Source organism: Oncorhynchus mykiss, chromosome 10 (assembly GCF_013265735.2).
Source record: "Oncorhynchus mykiss isolate Arlee chromosome 10, USDA_OmykA_1.1, whole genome shotgun sequence".
Lineage (NCBI taxonomy): Eukaryota > Metazoa > Chordata > Actinopteri > Salmoniformes > Salmonidae > Oncorhynchus > Oncorhynchus mykiss.
The window spans coordinates 32,926,316-32,952,464 of record NC_048574.1 but is presented as its reverse complement, the minus strand read 5'-3'; the positions used below and the strand labels follow the sequence as shown (position 1 = coordinate 32,952,464).

General features: G+C 42.7%; 1 protein-coding gene across 4 annotated transcripts; it reads left to right on the top strand.

Annotated features, from left to right (window-relative positions):
* Positions 1 to 112: 112 nt before the first annotated feature.
* On the top strand, positions 113 to 18,734 carry LOC110533666. 4 transcript variants are annotated; one of them, XM_021618102.2, is made up of 11 exons: positions 113 to 440; positions 7,308 to 7,428; positions 8,050 to 8,160; positions 8,414 to 8,450; positions 8,724 to 10,531; positions 10,736 to 10,769; positions 10,903 to 12,707; positions 13,339 to 13,387; positions 13,652 to 15,462; positions 15,689 to 15,725; positions 15,837 to 18,734. In XM_021618102.2, the coding sequence occupies exons 1-11, from the start codon at positions 340 to 342 to the stop codon at positions 17,600 to 17,602; spliced, it is 7,680 nt and encodes a 2,559-aa protein (XP_021473777.2). In that variant the 5' UTR covers positions 113 to 339; the 3' UTR covers positions 17,603 to 18,734. The 4 variants fall into 4 exon arrangements, with proteins under 4 accessions (XP_021473777.2, XP_021473775.2, XP_021473774.2 ...); XM_021618100.2 differs by having other exon boundaries at positions 8,414 to 8,462; XM_021618099.2 differs by having other exon boundaries at positions 8,414 to 8,462; positions 8,721 to 10,531.
* Positions 18,735 to 26,149: the final 7,415 nt, after the last annotated feature.

The window sequence follows — 26,149 nt, the reverse complement described above, 5'->3', positions numbered from 1 at the left end:
TTAATGTTAAGATTATTAGTTTTCATTCAACTTAATAAATACATGTTAATGATATTTTTCTGCTACTACGTAGAGAACTTTGATTTGGAACGTTTTCGAAATTCCGTGACCCGGAAGTACTTTTCTCGTGTGGCTGACAAGACTGATGTTCTTCCTGATTTATGAACACACAGGCAACTAACTACACCACGCAACAAATTAACTTTTTCCGGAATTAAATAATGAACTTAGCTACAAAGTTAATTTCAAGACGTTGTGCTAATATTGAGCTAAAGATTAAAAACGGGTGGATTTCTGATTAATTTCACGATGCACGACTTCTGAACGACCAGTGAGTGCATGGATCCCAAAATGCCCAAGCGCTGTGCCGCACCAAATTGTAATATCTACACAGATAAATCAGACGTCCCCTTTTTCAGATTCCCTTTGGACCCGGAGGGGTAAGTTATGTTAAATAGTTTCCAATCCCTTATTAACTCTAGCTACTTTTAAATGTATCTTTGTATTCCTCATTGGCATTGAAACAGTACGGAGTCAGCTAGCTAGCTAACCTAGCTTGTGCTAGCGTTGATGGTAATAGTTAATGTCAAAGATGGAACTAGCCAATTAGCTTGCTAAAAGGCTACATTCTGGTTGAGGAATCGGATACAGTATTATTTATCAAAGGATCCATGAAAAGTCTATTTTAGTGGGGGGGTAGTCTCTGTTGAGCCCACAAAGTTATGAAAACTTTAATCTGACAACTTCCTCTTGCAATTGTGTAAATAACACAATTGGCTAGCAGACCACCTGGCTTGATGTAGCTAGCAGGTAATAACAACCTCCCCATGTTGATTATGGTCCAAATATGCTGTTGAGGTTCATGAATATAAGTCCCCCGAAAATAGTGATTAGAAATGGAATATTACAGAAGTAAGTTCATGGGGCCAAGGTTGTCATTTTTTTCTATTCGTTTTTCTATTTTTATTTGATATTAAGTTTAGTTTCAGTTTGTTTTCAGAGCTGATTTGCTGTTTTTTTATTTATTTTCAATTGTATAAAAATACATATTGTTTTTATTATTTAGTTTTAGTGTTGGGGACAGAAATCTTGCGTGGGACAGCCCGAAGGGTCGCCAAAGTATAGACCAGGCCCTTGGGTAAAAAAACAACAACAAAACAATTCAGTCGGGTTCTCAACTTAGAATAGTAGCAAGTTAGAATATTAGTATACACAAGGTGCAATTTAGAACTTTGGTTGTGCGTCATCTGTTTTATTCTTGTTACGTTCACTGATGGTCACTCAATTAGACCATGTCAGCTAACATTTTTGAGATTGGTAAATTAGTCTAGCAGCCAGCTACCGGAACTTTGTAATCATGGTTGAAATACCGGCCGGGGTGCCCCCATTTGATTTTGTTAGTCAGTCTCACTCAGATTTAATATTGAAAACTGCAGACGTTTCTCTCCACCCTATGGCAAAATGTGTAGGATTGCTGGAAATTAGCTGTAAAACATTTTTTTTATGTCCCTCCGTGCACCCTCTGTGACTTCTGACGATTTTAATCCACTTAACCGCAGCATTTATCCATCATTGTAAACCCATAGTTATTTTGTTGATTTGACAGTCATTTCTCAAGATTATTATTTATATATTGTGATTAGCGTTTCCATCTGTCCCTCAATTTAAGGTCAACCCTGTTATGTCAACTGAACTCATTTTAATATGGTGAAACTATTCCTTTTAAAATATTTTTTCAAAAGAAACATTAAACATCTAATTGTCAAATCATAGCATAAAAGAAGGTGAGTTCTACTCTTTTTGGCAATTTGAGGTTTTCTGGTGGATAACTAACCCTGTTAGTTTTACCCATAGATAGTCAGACTAGAAATGTTTTAACAATTTCATCTTTTTTTGTGAAGCATGCTTTCAATTGCAACTCACTGTTGCACTCAAAACACTCCCCATCTCAAAGGGGGATTTATGGGTGATTTTAAGATGAAACCTGTTACTTATTCCAAAATTACAGTGCCTTCAGAAAGTATTCATATCCCTTGACTTATTCCACATTTTGTTACAGCCGGATTTCAAAATTGATTTAAATAGATTTTTTTTCTCTCAGCCATCTACACACAATACCCCATAATGACAAAGTGGAAAAATGTTTTTAGAAATGTATGCAACTGTATTGAAAATGAAATAGACATAAGTATTCACAGCCCTGAGTCAATACATCACCTTTGGCAGAGATTACAGTTTTTTTTACAGTCTTTCTGGGTAAGTCTCTAAGAGCTTTGCACACCTGGATTGTACAATATTTGCACATTATTCTTTTCAAAATTCTGCAAGCTCATTGCTAGACAATTTTCTATTCTTGACATAGATTTTCAAGCCGATTTAAGTCAACTGTAACTCGGCCACTCATGAAAATTCATTGTATTCTTGTTAAGCAACTCGTGTAGATTCAACCTTGTGTTTTAGGTTATTATCCCGCTGAAAAGTGAATTAATCTCCCAGTGCCTGGTGGAAAGCACGCTGAACCAGGTTTTCCTCTAGGATTTTGCCTGCGTTTAGCTTAATTCGGTTTCGTTTTTATACTGAAATACTCCCCAATCCTTAGCTATTACAAGCATACGCATAACATGATGCAGGCACCACTATGCTTGAAAATATGGAGAGAGGTACTCAGTAATGTGTTTAATTGGATTTACCCCAACTATAACACTTTGTATTCAGGACAGTTCATTTCTTTGCCACATGTTTCATTATTACTTTAGTGCCTTGTTGCAAACAGGATGCATGTTTTTGGAATCTTTTGTATTCTGTTCAGGCTTTCTTCTCACTTTGTCAATATGGTTAGTAATGTGGAGTAACTACAATGTTGTTGATTCATCCTCTGTTTTCTATCACAGACAAAATCTGTAACTGTATTAAAGTCACCATTGGCCTCACCATGGTGAAATCCCTGAGCGGTTTCCTTCCTCTCTGTCAACTGAGTCAGGAACGACACCTTTATCTTTGTAGTGACTGGGTATATTGATACACCATCCAAAGTGTAATTAATAACTTCACCATGCTCAAAGGGATATTCAATGTCTTTATCATTTTTGTTTTACCCATCAACCAATGGGGGCATTGGAAAACCTCCCTGGTCTTTGTGGTTGAACCTGGTAGTCGTTCAGAAATCATGTTAACCACTATTATTGAACACTGAATGAGTCCACGCATCGTATTATGTGACTTAAGTAGATGTTTACTCCTGAACTTATTTTGGCTTGCTAACAAAGGGGTTGAATACTTATTGACTCAAGACATTTCAGCTTTTCATTTTTTAATAGTTACAAAAAAATATATCTATATAATGCATTTTTAAAATCCATGTTTGACATTATGGGCTATTGTCTAGGGCAGTGACAATCTACATTTTAATACATTTTAAATTCTGTCTAACACAATACAACAGTAAAGGGGTGTTAATACTTTATGAAGGCACTGTATATCTAAATCCAAACTGGTTTTCCAGCAGCACATCCAATGTTCAAAATGTAGCCCTTTTATGTTATACAGATTAAAGCCAACAATTTCTGGTGGATTGATAATGGATCCCTGTTTTAATTGAAGCCACACAGAGTTGGTTACAATTACAATTTCATCCTCCAGACAGAACAAATATTACATAAAATAATATGGCTAAACTCCAATGTACTGATAGAGGGGGAAAAATATAAGGAAGGTAGGTTTATGAATGGCATTGTAAATAAGGATGGTAAAATTTGTCACACAAGCAAGGTGTAAGGAGGTATGTGCTCAATACGAAAGTATAACCAACTCACTGCAGCTCTGCCACAAAAATGGACAAGACAATTGCTCAAGAGAAAGGAATTCATTGTTTTGTCTAGCTCCAATGAAAACCCTGCATGGCCTAAAATGACTAGTATAAATTGTAAGAAGTATCAGTTTCACTTAAAGTTAAGATGTTTGACAACTTTGCAGCATGCAATTCCAGATTGTTGGGAACAGATTTTTTTAAAGTCCCAATTCCATGCAAATTGTCTGAGTAGCCATTTGATTAGCTGTTCAGGAGACTTATGGCTTGGGGTTGGAAGCTGTTAAGAAGCCTTTTGGACCTTGTGAGCGCTCCGTTACCGCTTGCTGTGAGGTAGCAGAGAGAACAGTCTGTGGCTGGGGTCTTTTATTTTTATTTTTTGAATTTACCCCCCTTTCTCCCCAATTTCGTAGTAGCCAATTGTTAGTAGATACTATCTTGTCTCATCGCTATAACTCCTGTACGGGCTCGGGAGAGACTAAGGTCGAAGGCCATGCGTCCTCCGAAACACAACCAAACCAAGCCTTCTTAACACAGTGCGCATCCAACCCGGAAGCCAGCCGCACCAATGTGTCGGAGGAAACACCGTGCACCTGGTGACCTGGTCAGCGTGCACTGCGCCCGGCCCTCCACAGGAGTCGCTAGTGCGCGATGAGACAAGGATATCCCTACCGGCCTAACCCGGACGACGCTAGGCCAATTGTGCGTCGCCTCATGGCCCTCCCAGTTGCGGCCGGCTGCGACAGAGCCTGGGCTCGAACCCAGAGTCTCTGGTGGCACAGCTAGCACTGCGATGCAGTGCCCTAGACCACTGCACCACCTGGGAGGCCCGTGGCTGGGGCCGTTAACCATTTCTAGGGCCTTCTTCTGACACCGCCTTGTATCGAGGTCAGGATGGCAGGAACCATCCAGGATGTACTGGGCCGTACGTACTACCCTCCGTAGTGCCTTGCGGTCTGTGGCCGAGCAGTTGACATACAAGGCAGTGATGAATGCTCTCAATGGTGGAGCTGTTGAGCTTCTTTTTTAATTTTTTTTTTAGGATTTGAGGACCATGCCAAATCTTTTCAGTCTCCTGAGGGGGAAAAGGCTTTGTCGTACCCTCTTTACGACTGTCTTGGTGTGTTTAGACCATGATAGGTTGTTGGTTATGTGGACAACAAGGAACTTGAAGCCCTCAACCTGCTCCACTACAGCCCATCGGTGAGAATGCGGGTGTGCTCGGTCCTCCTCTTCCTGTAGTCCACAATCATCTCCTTTTGTCTTGATCACGTTGAGAGAGTTGTTGTTATCCTGACACCACACGGCAGGTCTCTGACCTCCAAATAGGCTGTCTCATCGTTGTCGCTGATCAGGCCTACCACGGTTGTGTCATTGCCAAACTTAATGATGGTGTTGGAGTCATGCCTGGCCATGCAGTCATGGGTGAAGAGGGAGTACAGGAGGGGACTAGGCACGCACCCCTGAGGGGCCCTGTGTTGATGTGGGGCCCTGCGTGGCAGATGTGGCACAAGTTCAGGATCCAGTTGCAGAGGGAGGTGTTTAGTCCCAGGGTCCTTAGCTTAGTGATGAGCTTTGAGGACACTATGCTGTTGAGCGCTGAGGTGTAGTCAATGAATAGCATTCTCATGTAGGTGTTCCTTTTTTCCAGGTGGGAAAGGGCAGTGTGGCGTGCAATAGAGATTGCATCATCTGTTTGGGCGGTATGCAAATTGGAGTGGGTCTAGGGTTTCTGGGGTAGTAGTGGTGTTGTGAGCCATGACCAGCCTTTCAAAGCACTTCATGGCTACAGATGTGAGTGCTACAGGTCGGTATTCATTTAGGCAGGTTACCTTAGTCCCTGTGCCCAAGAACACTATGGTGGTCTGCTTGAAACATGGTATTACAGACTCAGCCAGGAACATGTTGAAAAATGTCAGTGAGGACACTTGCCCTTTGGTTAGTGCATTCTCAGAGTGCAAGTTCTGGTAGTCCGTCTGACCCTGCTGCCTTGTGAATGTTGACCTGTTTCAAGGTCTTAATCACATCAGCTACGGAGAGCGTGATCAGTCATCTGGAACAGCTGATGCTCTTATGCATGCTTCAGTGTTGCTTGCCTTGAAGGGAGCATAGAAGTAATTTAGCTAATTTGGCCTGCTCGTGTCACTGGGAAGCTCGAGGTTGTGCCTCCCTTTGTAGTTTGTAATAGTTTGCGAGCCCTGCCACATGTGATGAGTGTCGGAGCCAGTGTAGTAGGATTCAATCTTAGTCCTGTATTGACGCTTTGCCTGTTTGTGTGTTCATCGGAGGTCCTAGCGGGATCTCTTATACGCGTCCGGGTTAGAGTCCCGCTCCTTGAAAGCGGCAGCTCTACCCTTTAGCTTAGTGCGAGTGTTGCCTGTAATCCATGGCTTTTGGTTGGGGTATGTACGTACGGTCACTGGGGACAACGTCAATGATGCACTTATTGATGAAGCCAGTAACTGTAGTGTACTCCTCAATGCCTTTGGAAGAATCCCGGAACATATTCCAGTCTGTGCTAGCAAAACAGTCCTGTAGCTTAGCATCTGTGTCTTCTGACCACTTTATTAACCGAGTCACTGGTGCTTCCTACTTTAGTTTTTGCTTGTGAGCGCGAATCAGGACGATAGAGTTATGGTCAGATTTGCCAAATGGAGGGCGAGGGAGAGCTTTATACACGTCTCTGTGTGTGGAGTAAAGGTGGTCTAGTTTTTTCCCTCTGGTTGCACATTTTAACATGCTGGTAGAAATTAGGTAAAACTGATTTGTTTCCTTGCATTAAAGTCCCCGGCCACTAGGCGCGCGGCCTCTGGATGAGCGTTTTTCTGTTTGCCTATGACCTACAGCTCATTGAGTGCGGTCTTAGTGCCAGCATCGGTTTGTGGTGGTGAATAGACAGCTATGAAAAAATATAGATAAACTCTCTTGGTAAATAGTGTGGTCTACAGCTTATCATGAGATACTCAGGCGAGCAAAACCTCGAGACTTGCTTAATATTAGATTTCGTGAACCAGCCGTTGTTTACAAATATACACAAGCAGCTGCGCAGGTCCAAATCCAGGCATTAGCCATATCCCGTTTGGACTACAGCAATTCTCTGTTGGCTGGGCTCCCCGCTTGTGCCATCAAACCTCTGCACTTTATCCAGAACACAATGCAAATACATTTCTGATTAGAATAACATTACTACACATATCAAGCTAGCAAACAGTACGCTTTAACTTGCAATGAGAACATCTTCTGGATGAGAGTGTCTGCTAAATTACTAAAATGTCAATCTGAAATGTCAGACTACATTGCAAGAACAAATCAGTCTGGTGATGCCTTTTTAAGCACAATGTTCTACTGATTACGGATATACCTTCCATTTTTGCTAAACAGGTACATGGTTTGCTAGTGATATGCAGATAGACCTCGTTCATCAAGGTGAATAACATGGGCTAGGGGCAGGCCTATCCATATTGCAGATATTAAATTTTAACCTGTTAATTCTTCCTTTCAGATGTAAACAATGGTTGAATAATTGTCATCGAACTGACTTGGAGCCAAAAACCCCTGAGGAGTTGCACAATTCCTTCAAAATATGTGCAAATCATTTTGAGCCTTCCTTGATCTGTTGTGATGTAAGTATCTACTGAAGAAACCATTTGTATTTCCAAAAAGCATTCCTTTTATACTTTCATTCCGTTGTTATATTGTTCAGAGGGGACTTGAGTTAGACTATCTATTCAGGAGGTGACTCATCTATGCATTAGCCAATAGACCAATGAGCAGATTTGGGATGTAGGCTTAAATAGTGTGCAATCCCTTATTAACTGTACATTTAAAGTTATGCTATTGCTCATTAGCAAGCTAGCTAAGTTGCGCCATTGAAACGCCTCCCGAGCTTGCTAGCTAAACTAGCTTGTGCAATATATCATATTGTTTTTTGTTAATGGATTCAGAACACAAACTCTTGCACACCCAAAATAACGTCTTCTCACGTGCTTAGGATAATAAAAAACTGTAGTAGAATATGTCTCCCACATGCTGTGTGATGTGAGGTCTAAGTCATGTATACCTTTGTTGGGACTAGCTTAATCATAATGCACTCGGTTTTTCTGAAGGCCACTGGTAGGTCAACATTGAAAACTAGGTTTTATCCGTATTAAAAGGTCATGCTTCTCCCTGGAGGTTCTTCCTGGCAGGCATGCAACAGTGGCAATAAAGTAGTCATAATAAGAATTTGCTTGTTTCTTTTTCAGAGCACTTTAAGAACATCCTTGAAAGAGGGTGCTATGCCAACCATATTTGATTTTACAACACATTTGAACAATCCATCAGGCCGCAACGGGAATAAGAGAATAAGAGAACCTGTAAGTATTCTGTCATGTTTAAACCACACAATGTTGTACCCCATATAGTCATCCTAACCTGATCTCCGTGTGTGTATCTAGTCATCCTAACCAGATCTCAGTAAGTGTGTGTGTGTGTGTATATATATTCATCCTAACCTGATCTCAGTAAGTGTGTGTGTGTATATATAGTCATCCTAACCTGATCAGTGTATAATCTGATCCTATTGCATTAACTCCAGTCTACAGCTAATTATATATTTTATTCCTTTAGAGTGAGGCGGAGTTTGCAACCTCGAAGAAAGCTAAAGGTGATTGGTTTGGTAAATCAATATATTTTTCTCGTTTGTTTTACCATAACAATTTAAGATTCCCATATTTAGCCATCCATTTTCCTACCAAAAATGGCATTTAAGTAATTGGTTCACAACTTCATGGCAGTGCATAGTCATGTGGTCTGTATTGGGATAGCCCTCTAAGAAAAGTACACCCTTTTAATAGGATATTTGTAGAAATGTCTCAACTTATTTATTCAATAAATTTGTTTCAATCGCATGTCCATGTTTTCTCCTTTACTTCAGAAGATGCTCCAACTGAGGTGAAAGATAAGCCAGGAGAGAATAGTGCAACATGTGATCTACCGCAAGAGGACCAAAGGAGAGAGGATGTCTCCAACTCCAAAGCAAAGGAAATCCTTAAAGTCTACTTCAAGGAAACTCTTGCCTTCACTGGATTCAGCATAGGGAACGATGCAAACCCCAACACTGATGAGCCGATGGGAGGCCACAGGGGACAACAGTCTCTCAACCCCATCTGTGTTGAAAGAATTGACCAGAAAGATGTCCTCCAGTTCAGTGAGAACCTCATGCGGGAGGAGATCCGGAACAGTTTAAGGTTGGCACGCTTTTTCTCCATTCTGCTGCAAGATGTCACAAACATAGAGGGAAAAGATCAGATCCCAGTTTTCATCAGGTCCGTCACTGTGGCAGGTTTCCCTCAGAAACACCTCATGGGGTTCCTGCCCTGTGATGCAGATTCTGAGGGTCTGTTTTACATGCTGCTCTCAGAAATACGGAATAAGTGGGGGCTGCGGATGGAGCATTGTCGAGGACTTACCTACCTGACCACAGGCATTCTATGTCAGAAAATGAAGGATCTCACCAGCAGGATTTTGCAGGAGTTTCCTCAGGTAGTGCTAGCACCTAGTGACCCATACGCCTTTAACATGTGGCTCATCCGCTCCATGCCCATGCCTTCCATACAGAAGGTTGTGAACACAGTGGAGGAGGTCGCCACAATGCTTAGAGGGTCCCCAGATCTTTGGGAAAGACTGGAAGGGAAGATCAAGTCATCTTACGGCCACCTTAAAGGTGAAGTGGACAGGATCACAGAGGCTTGCCAGAACACCTGGGAGTATGGTGTTGATGCCTTCCACACCATGTTGGACATTCTTGAGCCATTCCTCGCCTGCATCAATGAGGTGTGCTCGGCTGCAAACGCAGACACTGCTATTTGTGAGCAGATGGCCAAGCTCAAGCCGATCCTAAAGAACTTCAATTTCCTCATCACCCTGGTTGTCCTGAAGAATACCCTCTGTTGTGTGAGCATCCTCAACCCGAGTCTCAGGGGAGCCATCAGCATCAGCAGCACCTTGCAGTACACAATCTCCAACGCCTTAAAGCTGGTCAACAAACATCTGCAGGAGATAGCAATATTCCACAGGAAGTGGTTTTCTGATGCAGTGGGCAGGGCTAAAAAGCTGGGAGTGGAGGTCGCTAGGCCGGAGGAGAACTCACCTGATACTGGTGAGGCAGGTGCAACTGAAACCTCTCTGGAGGATTTCTACAGAGAGACTCTGAGCAGGCAGATCTTACAGTACCTTGTTGCGGAGGTAAAGAGGGTGTTTAGCACTGAGATGGTTCGGATTCTGAGATGGCTCTCGTTGGTGCCGTCTTATATGGCTGACCACAATTTCAGTATCCGCAGGGATAAAGTGGCGGATGCGAACTTGAACAACCTCGCTCGACCCGACACGTTTTACGATGAGCTTGGTTGCTGGGAGGTGAAGTGGAGACATGCTAGCAAGCGGAGGATCCTACCCACAACAGTGTTTGCAACATTGAAAATCCCAGACATTGCATTTTACCCAAATGTGCAGAGCCTGCTGAGAGTTCTGGGCACCATCCCCTGTGTGAACGCAGAGGCAGACGTCTATGGGCAGTACAACATGGTGCTGGAGCGGTACCAGTCTTACCTGAAAGCCACACCGGAGGATCAGAGACTGTGCAACATGGCATTTGTCTATGTCAATCAAGATGTGCACTTCAATGTTGAAGACATGGTGGAGTCCTATGTGGAGAAGCATCCTGACATATTGCAGTTGTTGCATATGGTAAATTTATTTTAATATAAAAGTATTTGCCTAGCAATCACACAAATTGAAGATTTCAAATAATTTGAAAAACATAAAATGAAGTTACCCTAAGTGGATGTTGAATATTTTTGTGTTGTTATTTTACTAATATTTGTATTTGTAGGTCCCGGTAACTGAACAAAAGCTGTATTTTGCTAATGCTTTTATTGTCTATGTTCATAGGATGATGAGGTGATGGAGATTCACTCTGCAGCTGGTAAGGAAATAATAGTATTCATATATATTATGTAGTATTTATTGCGCCATGGTGTATATAAAAATATTTGCCTTAATACCCATGTTTATTCATTCATCATTCATGGCTCATGCTCTTGACTGCTTTATTTCAGAACCAGACTCTGAGAATGATGGAAAACACACTCTAAAAGAGAATGTTGATGAAACACAAAAAGAACCACAGGAAATGGTCTTAGAGGTGGAGAGAGTGGAGCAACCGAAATGCGTAGCCTCAGAGACTAATAAGGAGGCGCTCAAATCTGCTCTACAGGCTGCTGTGACAGCGGCATATAACAGCCAGAGCAGACAGCCTGGTGAGGCCTCTGCTGAACAGGATGGCGAGGTTGAAGACACATTGAAATATGTATCGAAGTCTGAGATGAAAGAAGTTCTCAGAGTATGCGAGGATGCAGTCAGGGAGGAAATACTTTTGGAAGTTGGCACTTCCTTTTTCTCTCTGTTCATCGACCGCGTTGTGAAGTTAGGGGAGAAAAAATATCTTCCCCTCTTCCTCAGGTTTGTGGACAGTTTTGATGTCATGCGATTGGAGCTCATGGGTTTTCTGGATGTGGATCTTGACTGCGATGCCATGTCAGAGCGCATATTGGAAATTGTCACCAAAGAGTGGTGTCTCGATTTGTGTTACTGCAGAGGTCAAGCCTACCTAGGATCCGGTGATGTCTCCTACAAGCTGAAAGCCTTTGCCTGTAAAATCCAGGAAAAGTACCCCCTTGCAATATGCACACACAGCTCTTGTTACTCGTTTAACACATGGTGGTCAAAATCCACCCCTGTGCCGTCAGTCAAACGGGCCCTGGATGTTTTTGAGGAGGTGTTGATGTTTTTTGGGAGCACGCCTATGCTTGAGAAACAGCTGGATCATGTCATTGCATTTGGTCTTAGGGAAAGCTATGAAAAGGTTCAAGAATTGCAGGGTAAGTTCTGTACCGTCTGGCAGGAGAAGCACGATTCCTATGAAGTCTTTGTGCAGATGCTGGAGCCCCTTGTTGAATGTTTGGAGAAAATCAAGACCAACCCACAGAGATGGAAATCCTCACTCTCTCTAAAAGCTAGAGCACTGCTGCGTTTGATAAGGGACTTTGATTTCATTGTTCCCATGGTAGCCCTGAAGAATGCCTCGTCCTTTACCAGGGAGCTGAGTGCAGGACTCCAGAAGGATCATTTTAGCGCAGCATCACAGCTTTGCCAGATCAGTGGTATAGTGGCTACTCTCAACAGGGTCAAAACAAACATCAAGGTCTTTCACCAGAATTGGTTCGATGAAGCCTGTGCCCTTGCCCAGAGTCTGGCTGTGCAGATAAAAGTGCCTGATAATTCATCTGCGGCCAGGGATAGCATGATCAAGCCAGCTCTGTATTACAAAGATTCACTGAGTGTGCCCCTAGTGGACAACCTCACCAATGCTGTTAAGGATCATTTCTCTGAGGACCACAAGGAGGCCCTAAACTTCTTATCCCTGGTTCCCTGCTCTGTGACTGTGAGTTACATGTTTGAGATCCTGAGGTCAAAGCCTCCTCTCTACGCCAGTGATCTGCCTGACTCTGACAACTTCTTCACAGAGTTGTGCTGCTGGAGGGTGAAGTGGAAGACCAAAGTTGCGTCAGTGACCATCCCAGACACCATCTTTCAGACTCTCCGTCTGCCACTCATGCAATACTTTGGGAACATCAATACACTGCTGAGGATCATGTCTGTGTTACCCAGCACAGTACTGGAGAACTGTGGGGAAGCGATGCGCCACAAGATGTTCCAGGAATACCTGAGGAACACCAGCTCCAAGGACAGGTCCCCGTGTCTGGCCATGCTGCAGGTGGGAACCAACTTCAGCAGAGATTTGGACCGGATGGTGACTAAGTGCTTGAAGGTCACTCCCCAGGCTTTAGAGGGTTTCTGCTTGGTAAGTTTTCAAAATACATTTCCATTAATATATATATATATATATATATATATATATTTGAATTTGACCCCTTTTTCTCCCCAATTTCGTGGTATCCAATTGTTTTAGTAGCTACTATCTTGTCTCATCGCTACAACTCCCGTACGGGCTCGGGAGAGACGAAGGTTGAAAGTCATGCGTCCTCCGATACACAACCCAAACAAGCCGCACTGCTTCTTAACACAGCGCGCATCCAACCCGGAAGCCAGCCGCACCAATGTGTCGGAGGAAACACTGTGCACCTGGCAACCTTGGTTAGCGCGCACTGCGCCCGGCCCGCCACAGGAGTCGCTGGTGCGCGATGAGACAAGGACATCCCTACCAGCCAAGCCCTCCCTAACGACGCTAGGCCAATTGTGGACCTCCCGGTCGCGGCCGGTTACGACAGAGCCTGTACGCGAACCCAGAGTCTCTGGTGGCCAGCTGGCGCTGCAGTACAGCGCCCTTAACCACTGCGCCACCCGGGAGGCCCCCCCATGAATATTATTGTTTTTAATATTTTATGCAGTCTTTCAGAGTATCCTATACAGAGATGTCCTTTTAAAATAATTGATTTCCTTTTAATAATGTCTATTGAAAATCAAATTCACAGGATAAGGAATCCAAAAGTCTGATGAAGAACTCTGAAGCCAACATGGAAGGTATGTGATGGCAAAGCTTTGTTTCAGTTAATCCCCATGTGATCATTAAGTATTTATTAGCTAATAACTATGTAATGACACTGTTACCATTTAGTATATGTTGGTAATAGGGATGGGCCCATGTTTTATCAAGAGAAACACTTGTTCTCATTCACCTTACGATCACCTTAATTTTATTCTCAATTATTTTTCCACTTTAATGACCTGAACTCTATGGTAGAGGAGTCAATTCAATTGACTAATTCACCTTTTTCATATTTTCAGTGGATCATGACAAAGATAGAACAGAGGAGCTTGAGAATCAACAGTCTTCTGACAAGAAAAAAGACCAAGAAAGGAAAGCAGTGGATGAGAATGGGCACACTGGAGATAATCGACAGAGTTTAGAAGCAGTGTTCAGACAGGCTGCACGTTTGGGGAAAAATAAGTGCCAGCTTTCCGAACTCTCCAAAGAAGATCAAGACCTTCTCATCCAGGATCTCGGCATGTGCCACTGGTTTGGAAGAGATGGGAAGTTCACATGTAAAATAGGAGAGGAGGAAATGGTACAGCTTCTTACAAAATCCATCAGGGAAGTCATACTCTCAGAAATACAGGAGTCCCCCTTCTTTTCTCTTATCACAGATAAACCTGTTGTAATTGCTAATAAGAGCTATCTGCCTGTCTTTGTCAGATATGTTGGGCAATGTGCCCCCAAGGTAGAGCTCATTGGTTTTTTGCGATTTTTTGAATCCTGTGACGTTGATGTTCAAGCCAAGAATCTCTCTACGACTCTAACTGAAGACTGGGGATTGCCGATGAGTCAGTGTCGTGGACAAGCAATCATGCGCATGGGCTCAGGTTGTCACAGCCTGAAGAAGATGTCTTTGGAGTTCCTTGAGAGCTATCCTCTGTCTGTCATCACACCCAGTGAGTCTTGTGGTCTTGCCTGTTGGCTAGCAGGAAGCGTACACTGCCCACCTGTCACAAAGATGCTGCGAATTGTGGAAGACCTCCTACTGTTTTTTGACCAGTCACCTGGTCTAGAGGCAGAGCTAGCACAGGCCGTGGATGGGTTACTGAATACACCTCGGGAGGCCTTGGATGAGATTCCAGAAACTTGTTGCTCCAGGTGGAAGAAGAGGGAGGACTTTTTTGATCTCCTAGTCGACACATTGGAGGGAGTCTTGAGTTGCTTGGATTCAGTTAGTGCCCATGATGCCGGAACTATGTCGCTACATGCACAGGTTCTCGCCACTGCTTTGCGAGATGCAGATTTTGTCATCACACTTGTGATCCTGAAGAATGCCTGTTCTCCTCTTCGGAACTGCAGCACTGTCTTCCGCTGTGGTAACCCTGCTGACATCATCTGTGAAGTGGAGAAGATAGTACCAATCATTGAAACGCTGAGCAAGATGCTGGATAACATAAGCTCTGTACATTCACCTTGGTTTGAGGAAGCATTCCAACTAGCATCCAAGGTGGCCCCTCAGCAAGTATGTTTCCCAGAGAAAGCTAACTCTTATGGGTCTCCAGAGATGTACTACAGGGACAACTTGAGTGCTCCTCTACTGAGCAGCCTCGTTGATGAAATGAAGTACAACTTCTCCGACAGTCACTTAAAAGCCCTGAAGATCTTGTCTCTGCTCCCCACCTGCAATCCACAGCCCATTTCAGAGCCAATCCGCGCAGAGTCAACAGACAAGCTATACAGTCTCTACCTGTCTGACCTCCCTGACCCTGACACAGTAGAGCAGGATATCAGTAACTGGGCCTCTGTCTGGAAAGAGAAATATCAAGACCTCTCACCACCAGCTTCTATCTCTGAGATACTGCTTCACGCTGAGTCTCAATGCCACCCCACAGTGACCAGACTGCTTAGACTGGTGGCTGTTCTACCGAGCGTCAGTATGGAGTGGGACCTGATGAAGACCACCCTGAACTCCATGAGGGCTCTGCTGAAGAACACCGTCTGCAAGGGCAGTAAAACAGACACTGTGATGCTTCTTATGCATTACCCAACTGTTCAAAGACTAGGGGAGGTCATTGAGAAGTGCATAGAAGTTGACCCAGAAAGCAGCCCATGTCTTGAGCAGGTACATTAACAACAATACTCCTTTTATCATTCCAATGCTGATGTATTTATGACAGATTTTTATTGGTATAGGTATGCATAATTTTTCCAATATTTTATAAATACATTTTCAGTTACAGATAGATAATAACAGGAAATAATACATCAACAACACCACTCACCCCTTGACAAGACATACATATTAAACTTTATGTTGTAAATGTACTGATTTCTGTTTTATGATTTAGGTGAAGAAACAAATTGAAGGTCTGAAGCTGGAAAGTGGTAAGTGAAAATGTTAAATCATATGAACATTCATGACAAGGTTAATGTAGAATATGATATCAGAAAGCAAATGAGGGGAAGGGGGAGGTGGTTTAACTGTGTGCGTTTTAGATTTTAGAGCTTTGGATGTAAACCCTGATGGAAGACATGAGCAGGCAGTTGAGGAACACCAAGCTGGTACGTCAGATCAACTCCCTGCAGGAAAGCTGAAGGCAGAGGAGGCGGCAGAGTACTATGTGAAAGTGGAAGATGCTGTGATAAAGGCAGACATTGTGATCGCTGAGGACGTTGTGATCGCTGAGGACGTTGTGGGGGCCGGGGGCGGTGGGAAAGTAGAAGTCTGCGTGATAACAGAGGAAGTCATGTTTGCAGAGGACGATGTAAAAGCAGTGGACATTGTGTTAGCCGAGGACGGCGTGAAGGCAGAGGACAGTATTGTGATAGTAGAGGATGGGGTCATAGGTCAGAAGCAGGCCATGTCTTTCTACGACCCACCTGTGCGTGAGGAAATCCTCAAGGAACTCTGGGACTCACAGTTCTTTACAATAATAACGGAACGGGCAGTTGAGATCGAGGGACAGCTCTACGTCCCCCTGTGCATCAGGTACTTGGAAAAACAGGACACTCAGTGCGAGGAGACTGTAGCTTTCATCCCATTCAGCCAGGACACTGCTGTCTTGGCTGATGCTATTGAAACAGCCTTATCAGAGAAATTGGGGCTCAACATGGAGTACTGTAGAGGGCAAGCTTTGCTAAGTGTAGGTGAGGTAGGGTCTCAGATGAGGGCTGTTTCTGCTGTAATATCCCAGAAATACCCCCTGGCCATGCGAACAGTCAGCGCTGCTCTCTCTCTGAATGTGTGGCTAGCCAGGTCATCTCCTGCAGTGGCAGCAGCAGACTGTGCAGCGTCTGTAGAAAACATGTTACAATGGCTCACAGAGGACACAGAACGACAGACCAAACTGGAGGACATGATCATTGCCATGTTCCAACATGATGAGGGGAAGGGTAATGAGCATAGGGACAAGCTTATTAAGAACTGGGAGAAAAGTCATGAAATGCATGAGTTGATGGTAGAGCTTCTTGAGGTAGTGATGCTGTGCTTGAATGAGCAGAAAAGTGAGGAGAGTAGCTCAGGAAGTGGCCAAGCACTGCTTTACTTCAATAAAGTCAGAAGTTTTGAGTTCATCTTCTCGGCTGTTGTGCTGAAGAATGTCCTGAGTTTGACCAAAAAGCTGAGCCAATCTCTTCAGGGCAAACCTCTAGATGTGTTGCTAGCTATGAATAGCTTGCCTGACCTCCTAACTTCCCTCAATGAATTGAAGAGCGATATCGACACACATCATAAGGCCTGGTATGAGGAAGCTGTCGCTTTAGCTTCCAAGCTGCAGATAACGCTGTTGCACTCTGGGCTACTAGAACCCCTGAGTCAGTTTTACAAAATGGCGGTGAGTCAGAAAGTGGTAGAGCACTCCATTGTTGAGGTCAGTGAGCTCTTCACAGAGAAGGTCCTCAGTACCCTGAGGTGCCTGGAGATTGTGCCTTATGCCATGTCAAAGGTGGAAAACAGCAGTGTAAATGCCCACCTTTTCCGCGTGTATAAAGATGACATGCCTGACATGGCCTCACTCCACACAGAGATGAAGTCTTGGAGAGAGAAGTGGTTGGATCCCATGTCTGGGTATCTTCCAGCCACTGTGCTCGACACTCTGAAGGCATCAGACATTAGGAGCTTTAGTAACATTGAAACCCTCCTAAGGCTCCTTGTCATATTACCATTTTCCCGGAGGGAGAGTACCTTCAGGCAGGGAAAGAGAAGCCTCCAGGGTTTCATACAGCAGGAGACCAGGTCTCTTTCTGAACTTCATCCTCTGTAAAACGTTGGTGTTCCCTCAAGCTCTCATTAGCATAAAGCAGGTTTCTGAGTTGGTGTCCTATACTGCTGACCCACTGTATCTTTGAGTAAATATCCAACCTAATTTAGGTCTCAATCCAGTTTTTAACTTACTAGAAGACATTTCCCTGCATACATGAATGATCTAAATATTTTGATCATTTTATTTGTTTTCCTGCAAGCGTATATATTTTTTGTTTGATTAAGTTGTTTGGATAATTGTACTGCCTAATGGGACCAATGTCTTGCCAAAAATAGCAATGCTCACCTGCGGGTTACCAATGCGTGTGTGCCTTTATGCATAACTAACAGTCAACCCAATGAACCATATGAATTCAGATGTCTGAAAATGACACAGTCCCATCAGGCTTTTTGAAATAACTTTTATTTTTGTCAGCACCAAATAACATTGGACTGAATTTAAAGAATCACGTGCATCAATTCACTGTCAATGAATAAGTTATCATTCTCTTCCTTGGCACAAATGGAAATGGTTAGTTCTATCATGTAGATGTTTTATGATGATTTCCTAGGTTTTCTGTCTATTTAGGAGAGTTCATTTTCTGTAAAGAATTCTCCAAATACTGTCTCCTTAAGAGTTAAACATTCATATATATTTGTCCAAAAAAATAATAAAAAGTTATAAAAAGACCCAATGTTCTTATTGTAAATAACTTATCACATTGCAGTGTTAGGCCTACCATAATGAGTAAATTGATTTTCATGAGTCACAAGAGGGCGCTATAAGCTTGAATTATTTTGAGGAAATTTTATTGTAATTTAATTTAGGCTATATTAAGAGTACCCTTGTCTTTATTCATATAGAAAATGTTTGATTATAAAGCATGTTTTAATGAAGTAGTTTGATGTTTTTTGTTGTTGTCAGACTTCAGATGAATACAGCTGTCCGCTCTGTTGAGGATTGGAGAATGTAAGAATTGCCACACCTTTGATATGGGATCCAAGGCCATATAAACCATAAAGCTTGCTGTATATCTTACCGGTTTACCATCTTTAATGGGAATATCACAATCTTAGTGTCATGAAGTGATGAGTGATCATTGAGTGATGGTGTCTACTGCTTAATGGATATTATTAAAGACAAATCAATCAAACATAATGAACCGGTCTTGACAACTATACAGCAAAGGGAAATGTCTCCATTCTCACAATTGCTTATTGTACTGTAGGCCTATGCACTTCCATCTTCCAACTGTTTTATCCCAGTGGTCACTTTTATTTCTTCACTTCCTACATGGCGGTATTCCTCCTGTTTCAATAACATGGTTATTATGTAATGTCTTGAATATGTTGAGTAGTGCTGCCTGGCCTCGTAACCATACGAAGCATACTATACATATTTTTATGCACCTCCAAGACAAAATCAGCAAAAAAAAAAGAACCCTGTCTTCCAAAGATAATTTGTAAATGGTTTTAAACACAGTTTCCCATGCTTGTTCAATGAACCATAAACAATTAATGAACATGCACCTGTGGAACGGTGTTAAGACACTAACAGTTTACAGACGATAGGCAATTAAGGTCACAGTTATGAAAACTTAGGACACTAAAGAGGCCTTTCTACTGACTGGAAAAACACCAAACGAAAGATGCCAATTATCCCTTCTCATCTGCATGAACTTGCCTTAGGCATGCTGCAAGGAGGCATGAGGACTGCAGATATTTTTCCTCAGGAAAAATAAATTGTAGACCTCCACAAGTCTGGTTCATCCTTGGGAGCAATTTCCAATCGCCTGAAGGTACCACGTTCATTTGTACAAACAATAGTACGCAAGTATAAACACCATGGGACCGTGCAGCCGTCATACCGCCCAGGAAGGAGACGCGTTCTGTCTCCTAGTGATTAACGTACTTTGGTGCGATAAGTGCAAATCAATCCCAGAACAACAGCAAAGGACCTTGTGAAGATGCTGGAGGAAACAGCAATAAAGTATCTATATCCATAGTAAAGCGAGTCCTATATCGACATAACCTGAAAGGCCGCTCAGCAAGGAAGAAGCCCCTGCTCCAAAACAGCCATAAAAAGCCAGACTACGGTTTGCAAATGCACATGGGGACAAAGACTGTACTTTTTGGAGAAATTTCCTCTGGTTTGATGAAACAAATATAGAACTGTTTGTCCATAATGACCATCGTTATGTTTGGAGGAAAAAGGGGGATGCTTGCAAGCCGGAGAACACCATCCCAACCGTGGACAGGGGTGGCAGAATCATGTTGTGGGGGTGCTTTGCTGCAGGAAGGACTGGTGCACTTCACAAAATAGATGGCTTCATGAGGAATGAAAATTATGTGGATATATTGAAGCAACATTTCAAGACATCAGTCAGGAAGTTCAATGGCTTAAGGACAACAAAGTCAGTGTATTGGAGTGGCCATCACAAAGCCCTGACCTCAATCCTATAGAAAATGTGTGGGCAGAACTGAAAAAGCGTGTGCGAGCAAGGAGGCCTACAAACCTGACTCAGTTACACCAGCTCTGTCAGGAGGAATGGGCCAAAATTCACCCAACTTATTGTGGGAAGCTTGTGGTCGGATACCCAAAACAGTTGACCCAGGTTAAACAATTTAAAGGCAATGCTACCAAATATTAATTGAGTGTATGTAAATTTCTGACCCACTGGGAATGTGATGAAAGAAATAAAAGCTGAAATAAATCAATCTCTCTACTATTATTCTGACATTTCTTAAAATAAAGTAGTGATCCTAACTGACCTAAAAATGGAATTTTTACTAGGATTAAATGTCAGGAATTGTGAAAAACTGAGTTTAAAATACTTGGCTAAGGCGTATGTAAACTTACGACTTCAACTGTATGTCTCAGTTGTTGAATCTTGTTATGTTCATTCAAATTTTTACACGTTAAGTTTGCTGAAAATAAACGCAGTTGACAGTGAGAGGACATTTCTTTTTTTGCTGAGTTTATGATATGCACTTATGGTTTAGTTACTTTAAGTAAGGAGCTTGGTTCGGGGGGGGGGGAGTATACCGCAACTGTCTCACAATCCAAAGGTTGTGTGTTCACGTAGAAGGTAACTAGTGTTTAGTTAACCCTTCCCCTAACCCTTTTTCTAACCTTAACCTAATTCTCCTTTTACGTACATTTTCCTAACCTTTGTCGTTTTAGTTCGCCTAACCTCTTACATAAAATTAATTTTCCCAAAATGTTTAGGCAATGAGCAAATTTCAGGTCTGCTGAGCACAAACTTGGTTGTGAAAATTCTGTACAACTTCCGGCACGCGTTTACTGTGAACACTGAGGCTTCACCTGTTTTAAGTTGCAGTTTTAACAGTGGCCAAGTAAGCTGCTGTGGCTATGTGATCATAATGTAGGCCTACCAGAGTGCCCTACCAACAATGGAGAAAAATGCATCCCATAACATTTTAACATGGAAATAGCTGTTCTATTATTCAGACTACAGTATCAGCCAATGTGTGGTGTTCAATGCCGACATTCCATCAGACTTTTGAGAAAAGGGCTTTACATTAACCTGTTTATCCACTTGTCCTTCAGACAAGGTGATTGAAAATGTCTGATGCAAGAAACTACTTTACAAAATAAAATTCATTATTATTCCCATACCATTATTACAAAGAATCAGACAAATTATGCTACTCTCTGCCTATTGGCTATTCAAGACAGTCTCAAAATACAACACTGCCCCTTTAAGACATAATAAAGCACTTTACCTAACTCGCTTTTCAAATATGGCTAGAAATGCACACATTTTGTACTCTTGTTGGAAGCTCCACCATTGTTGACTAGAAATGAGCTATAACTGGCCTAATAACTCACCAACTAGCAATGACTCGTAACAAAGATGCACACATGTCTGTCTACTTGCAGCTCTCACTTTGATCTCAGAACCACATATACTTTGACTGCTCATACTGTGTAGCCTGAACACAGTCCAGTGGAGCTGTGCTCCCACGCATGCTGCAGCTTAGATGTAAAAATGTACCTACAAATTGCCCTAGTAGTAGTGTACTACAAGCAGGGGCGCAACTTTCACTGGCGACCCCAGTTGTATCGTTGCAATGTGATACAAAAAGTGGCAACGGTGTGCTTAAGGGCCATGCGGATGCCTCCATGTGGTCAGGCAGGATGTTTGGAGTTTTCAGCCTGCTGCATTTACAATCACTGGCTAGACCAGCACCGGAGAGTTGAGCATAGTTCAGTCTGTATGTGTTGCGTTCTTTCACCTAGTTGTAAACGCAAGCAGAGCAGAAACTGGCTACTTTTTAGTTGACTGATGTAATTGTTGTTTAACAGAACAAAAATAAACTAGTGTTTATTCGCGGTGTTGAGCTAGTATTGTAACTGACATGTAACGTTAGCTAATGTTTCATCCCCTGTCGACTGAGGTGAATGAATAAACTACGCTAGATACCACAGCCAGGTCAGCTCTAGCAGCCAGGTCAGCTCTAGCCATCTGTCAGATAAAGATATGAGGTGTCTATTATTACTATCTAATAGCTGTTGTTTGTACGGAAATGTTTTGTAGCCTTTGTTTTGTCAGTTTCAGAAGTAAATTAACTTGGCTAGCTTTTGCCAGTTGATGTACCATTAGAGAGAGCTGGCCAAAAGTTAGCTAATGTTAGCTATTCCTTTCTTGCTTCAACCAGACTAGACCTGAATCAAACGATGAAACCACGGGCCACTGGATTGAATATTGATATTCTGACATTTTATCAGTGCAATGTGAGTTTTAGTCAGTGTGGCAATGTAACGTTATTGATCTGTCAGTTTCCCTAGCTAATTCCTTACTTTTCACACTGGCACAGTATTAAACAGCTCTAACATTACAAGCGCCACTGTCATGGTGCACACCAGAGGTCTGCGCAGGACCTATTTCTTCATGCTGCTCCCACCTTTGTCCGACTCCAACCCGCTACCGCAATTGCAAGAACTGGTCCCAAACCCAACTGCTTTTAGGCTATGTGACGTAGGTCACTTGCCAGCCATGGTCCCAGCAATTGTGCGTCCAATAGGCAATATAAAATGCACAAAAATAACAAATCTGTTCAATAACCACAGATTCTCACATGGTCCCTATATTGTATTACTGGGCTATATCAGCCAATATGCTAGATTTACTGTACCAGTCAAAAGTTTGGGCACACCTACTCATTCCAGGGGTTTTCTTTATTTTTACTATTTTTTACATTGTAGAATAATAGTGAAGACGTCAAAACTATGAAATAACACACATTGAATCATATAGTAACTAAAACAGTGTTAAACAAATCACCCATTGCCTTGATGACTGCTTTGCACACTCTTGGCATTCTCTCAACCAGTTTCATGAGGTAGTCACCTGGAATGCATTTCAAATAACAGGTGTGCCTTGATAAAAGTGAATTTATGGAATTTCTTTCTTTCCTTAATGCGTTTGAGCCAATCAGTTGTGTTGTTACAAGGTTGGTGTACCGAAGATAGCCCTATTTGGTAAAAGACCAAGTCCATATTATGGCAAGAACAGCTCAAATAAGCAAAGATAAATGACAGTCCATCATTACTTTAAGACATGAAGGTCAGTCAATCTGTAAGATTTCAAGAACTTTGAAAGTTTCTTCAGGTGCAGTCGCAAAAAACATTGAGTGCTATGATGAAACTGGCTCTCATGAGGACCGCCACAGGAATGGAAGACCCAGAGTTACCTCTGCTGCAGAGGATAAGTTCATTAGCGTTAACTGCACCTCATATTGCAGCCCAAATAAATGCTTCACAGAGTTCAAGTAACAGACACATCTCAACGTCAACTGTTCAGAGGAGACTGCGTGAATCAGGCCTTCATGGTCGAATTGCTGCAAAGAAACCATTACTAAAGGACACCAATAATAATAAGAGACTTGCTTGGGCCAAGAAGCACCGGTGGAAATCTGTCCTTTGGTCTGATAAGTCCAAATTTTTGATTTTTTGTTCCAACCCCTGTGTCTTTGTGAGACACAGAGTAGGTGAATGGATGATCTCCACGTGTGGTTCCCACCTTCAAGCATGTAGGAGGAGGTGTGATGGTGTGGGGGTGCATTGCTGGTGACACAGTCAATGATTTATTTAGAATTCAAGGCACTCTTAACCAGCATGGCTACCATAGAATTCTGCAGCGATACGCAATCCCATCTGGTTGGCGCTTAATGCGACTATCATTTGTATTTCAAAGGATCATATCCCCTTCCACCTTACCGGCCACCCTAGACCCACTTCAGTTTGCATACCGCCCCAACAGGTCCACAGATGACGCAATCGCCATCACACTGCACACTGCCCTATCCCATCTGGACAAAAGGTTGCTGTTCATTGACTCCAGGCTGTGTAAGGGCTATTTGACAGTTGCATCAGATGACCTGGCCTCCACAATCACCCGACCTCAACCCAATTAAAAATACATTTAAAAAATGTACCCCCTTTATTTCTCCCCAATTTTGTGGGATCCAATGGAGTGTCCCGGATTTACATACAGAATAATACAAAATGCTCTGAGACCAGGTTGGGCCACCAGGGTTGGGGTAATTTCCATTTCAATTCAGTCAATTCAAGATGTAAACCGAACATTAGAATTAGAACATGAGAAAATTAGAATTTAAGTGTACTTCCTGAATTGAAAAAGATTTGACCCCAACCCTGGTGGCCACATCAAGGATAGGATAATGGTCCCGGCTGTAGACTGTAATCCCGGAGTCAAACAATTCTCCTGGCTTGTCGGTGACGACCCACAGCACAGCAGAGACAGAGACGGATCTGTTTAATCAGCAGCTGACTGAGGGCATGGAGATGTTCCTTTCACACTGAGCTGAGCACCAATAACCAACTCTTTGTCAGGGAGGGTTCTGCTGTTACAGCTCACAGGAAGAATACATTTCCCTTGTAGTCAGGAGCACCACTTTGGTTTTAGAAGTGGAGTGGGATATAACCTGTCGGGGGATCTGGGGGTTCTCCCCAGAATTTTATGGGGCATCTAAAGCAAATTTCCTGCATTTTTACACAAGCCAAAATATGCCGTCTCCATTTAGAACAAAAAGCAAGTAGAAATGCCCAGTCATCAAGCTAGGTAAGAGATTGTTATTAAATATGTTTAAGTGTTTAGTAAGACTGAACTAGATCAAAGGTAATGCAATAATTAAATTCAAAAATTGTGTTGCACCTTTAATCAATAGCCTAACAAATGAACAACTCTTGAAAAAATACAAAGACTTTTGATTGTCTTTATTAAGACCTAAGTGCTCTATATCAAATTTCAGCCAGACCGACCAGCCAGCCCAAGCTGTCTGAACATTCACACCTTTCATATTTTTAATTCCCAATGGAAAGGTTTGGAAACAAAAAACTAAACCAAAGAAACCCACATACACCTCAAATATACATTTACACAGAAACAGCACATCCTCCATATACAGTTAATATCATAGTACTAATGGTACTGTAGAGCTCTGTTTTACTTTCACACAATACAGCTGGGTCACCCCTTCCTGTCCCTAGGGGTCCACCACCCTGTAGCGCCCCAAAACAACACACCCCACTCAGCTTTAGGATCTTAGTGAAACATTCATTACTGGTTTCGGGTGTGTTAGTCCAAGGCCAGAGTGACAACCCACAGGACGGCAGACCTCCAGGGCCAGGACTGATCAGCCCAGCCACTAGGGATTGCCTAAATAGGTCAAACTCAAATCAAATCTAATTTGTCACATACACATGTATGTGCAGCAGATGTTAATGCGACTGTAGCGAATTGCTTGTGCTTCTAGTTCCGACAGTGCAGTAATATCTAACAAGTAATCTAACAATTCCCCAACAACTACCTAATACACACAAATCTAAAGGGGGGAATGAGAATATGTACATGCAAGTATATGGATGAGCTATGGCCGAGCGGCATAGGCAAAGTGTAATAGCTGGTATAAAGTACAGTATATACATGTGATATGATTAATGTAAAATATGTAAACATTATTCAAGTGGCATTATTTAGAGTGCATTGTATAAAGTCACTGGTGATCCATTTATTAAAATGGCCAGTGATTGGGTCTCAATGTAGGCAGTAGCCTCTCTGAGTTAGTGATTGCTGTTTAGCAGTTGAATGGCCTTGAGATAGAAGCTGTTTTCCAGTCTCTCGGGTCCCAGCTTTGATGCACCTGTACTTACCTTGCCTTCTGGATTGTAACGGTGTGAACAGGCAGTGGCTCGGGTGGTTGATGTCCTTGATGATCTTTTTGGCCTGCCTGTGACATCGGGTACTGTAGGTGTCATGGAAGGTAGGTGATGCGGTGATGCATTGTGCAGTTGCCGTACCAGGCTGTGATACAGCCTCACAGGATGCTCTCGATTGTGCATCTGTAAAAGTTTGTCAGGGTTTTGGGTGTCAAGACAAATTTCTTCAGCCTCCTGAGGTTGAAGAGGCTATGTTGTGCCTTTTTCACCACATTGTCTGTGTGAGTGGACCGTTTCAGTTTGTCTGTGATATGTACACCGAGGAACTTAAAAAGTTCCACCTTCTCCGCTGCTGTCCTTCCG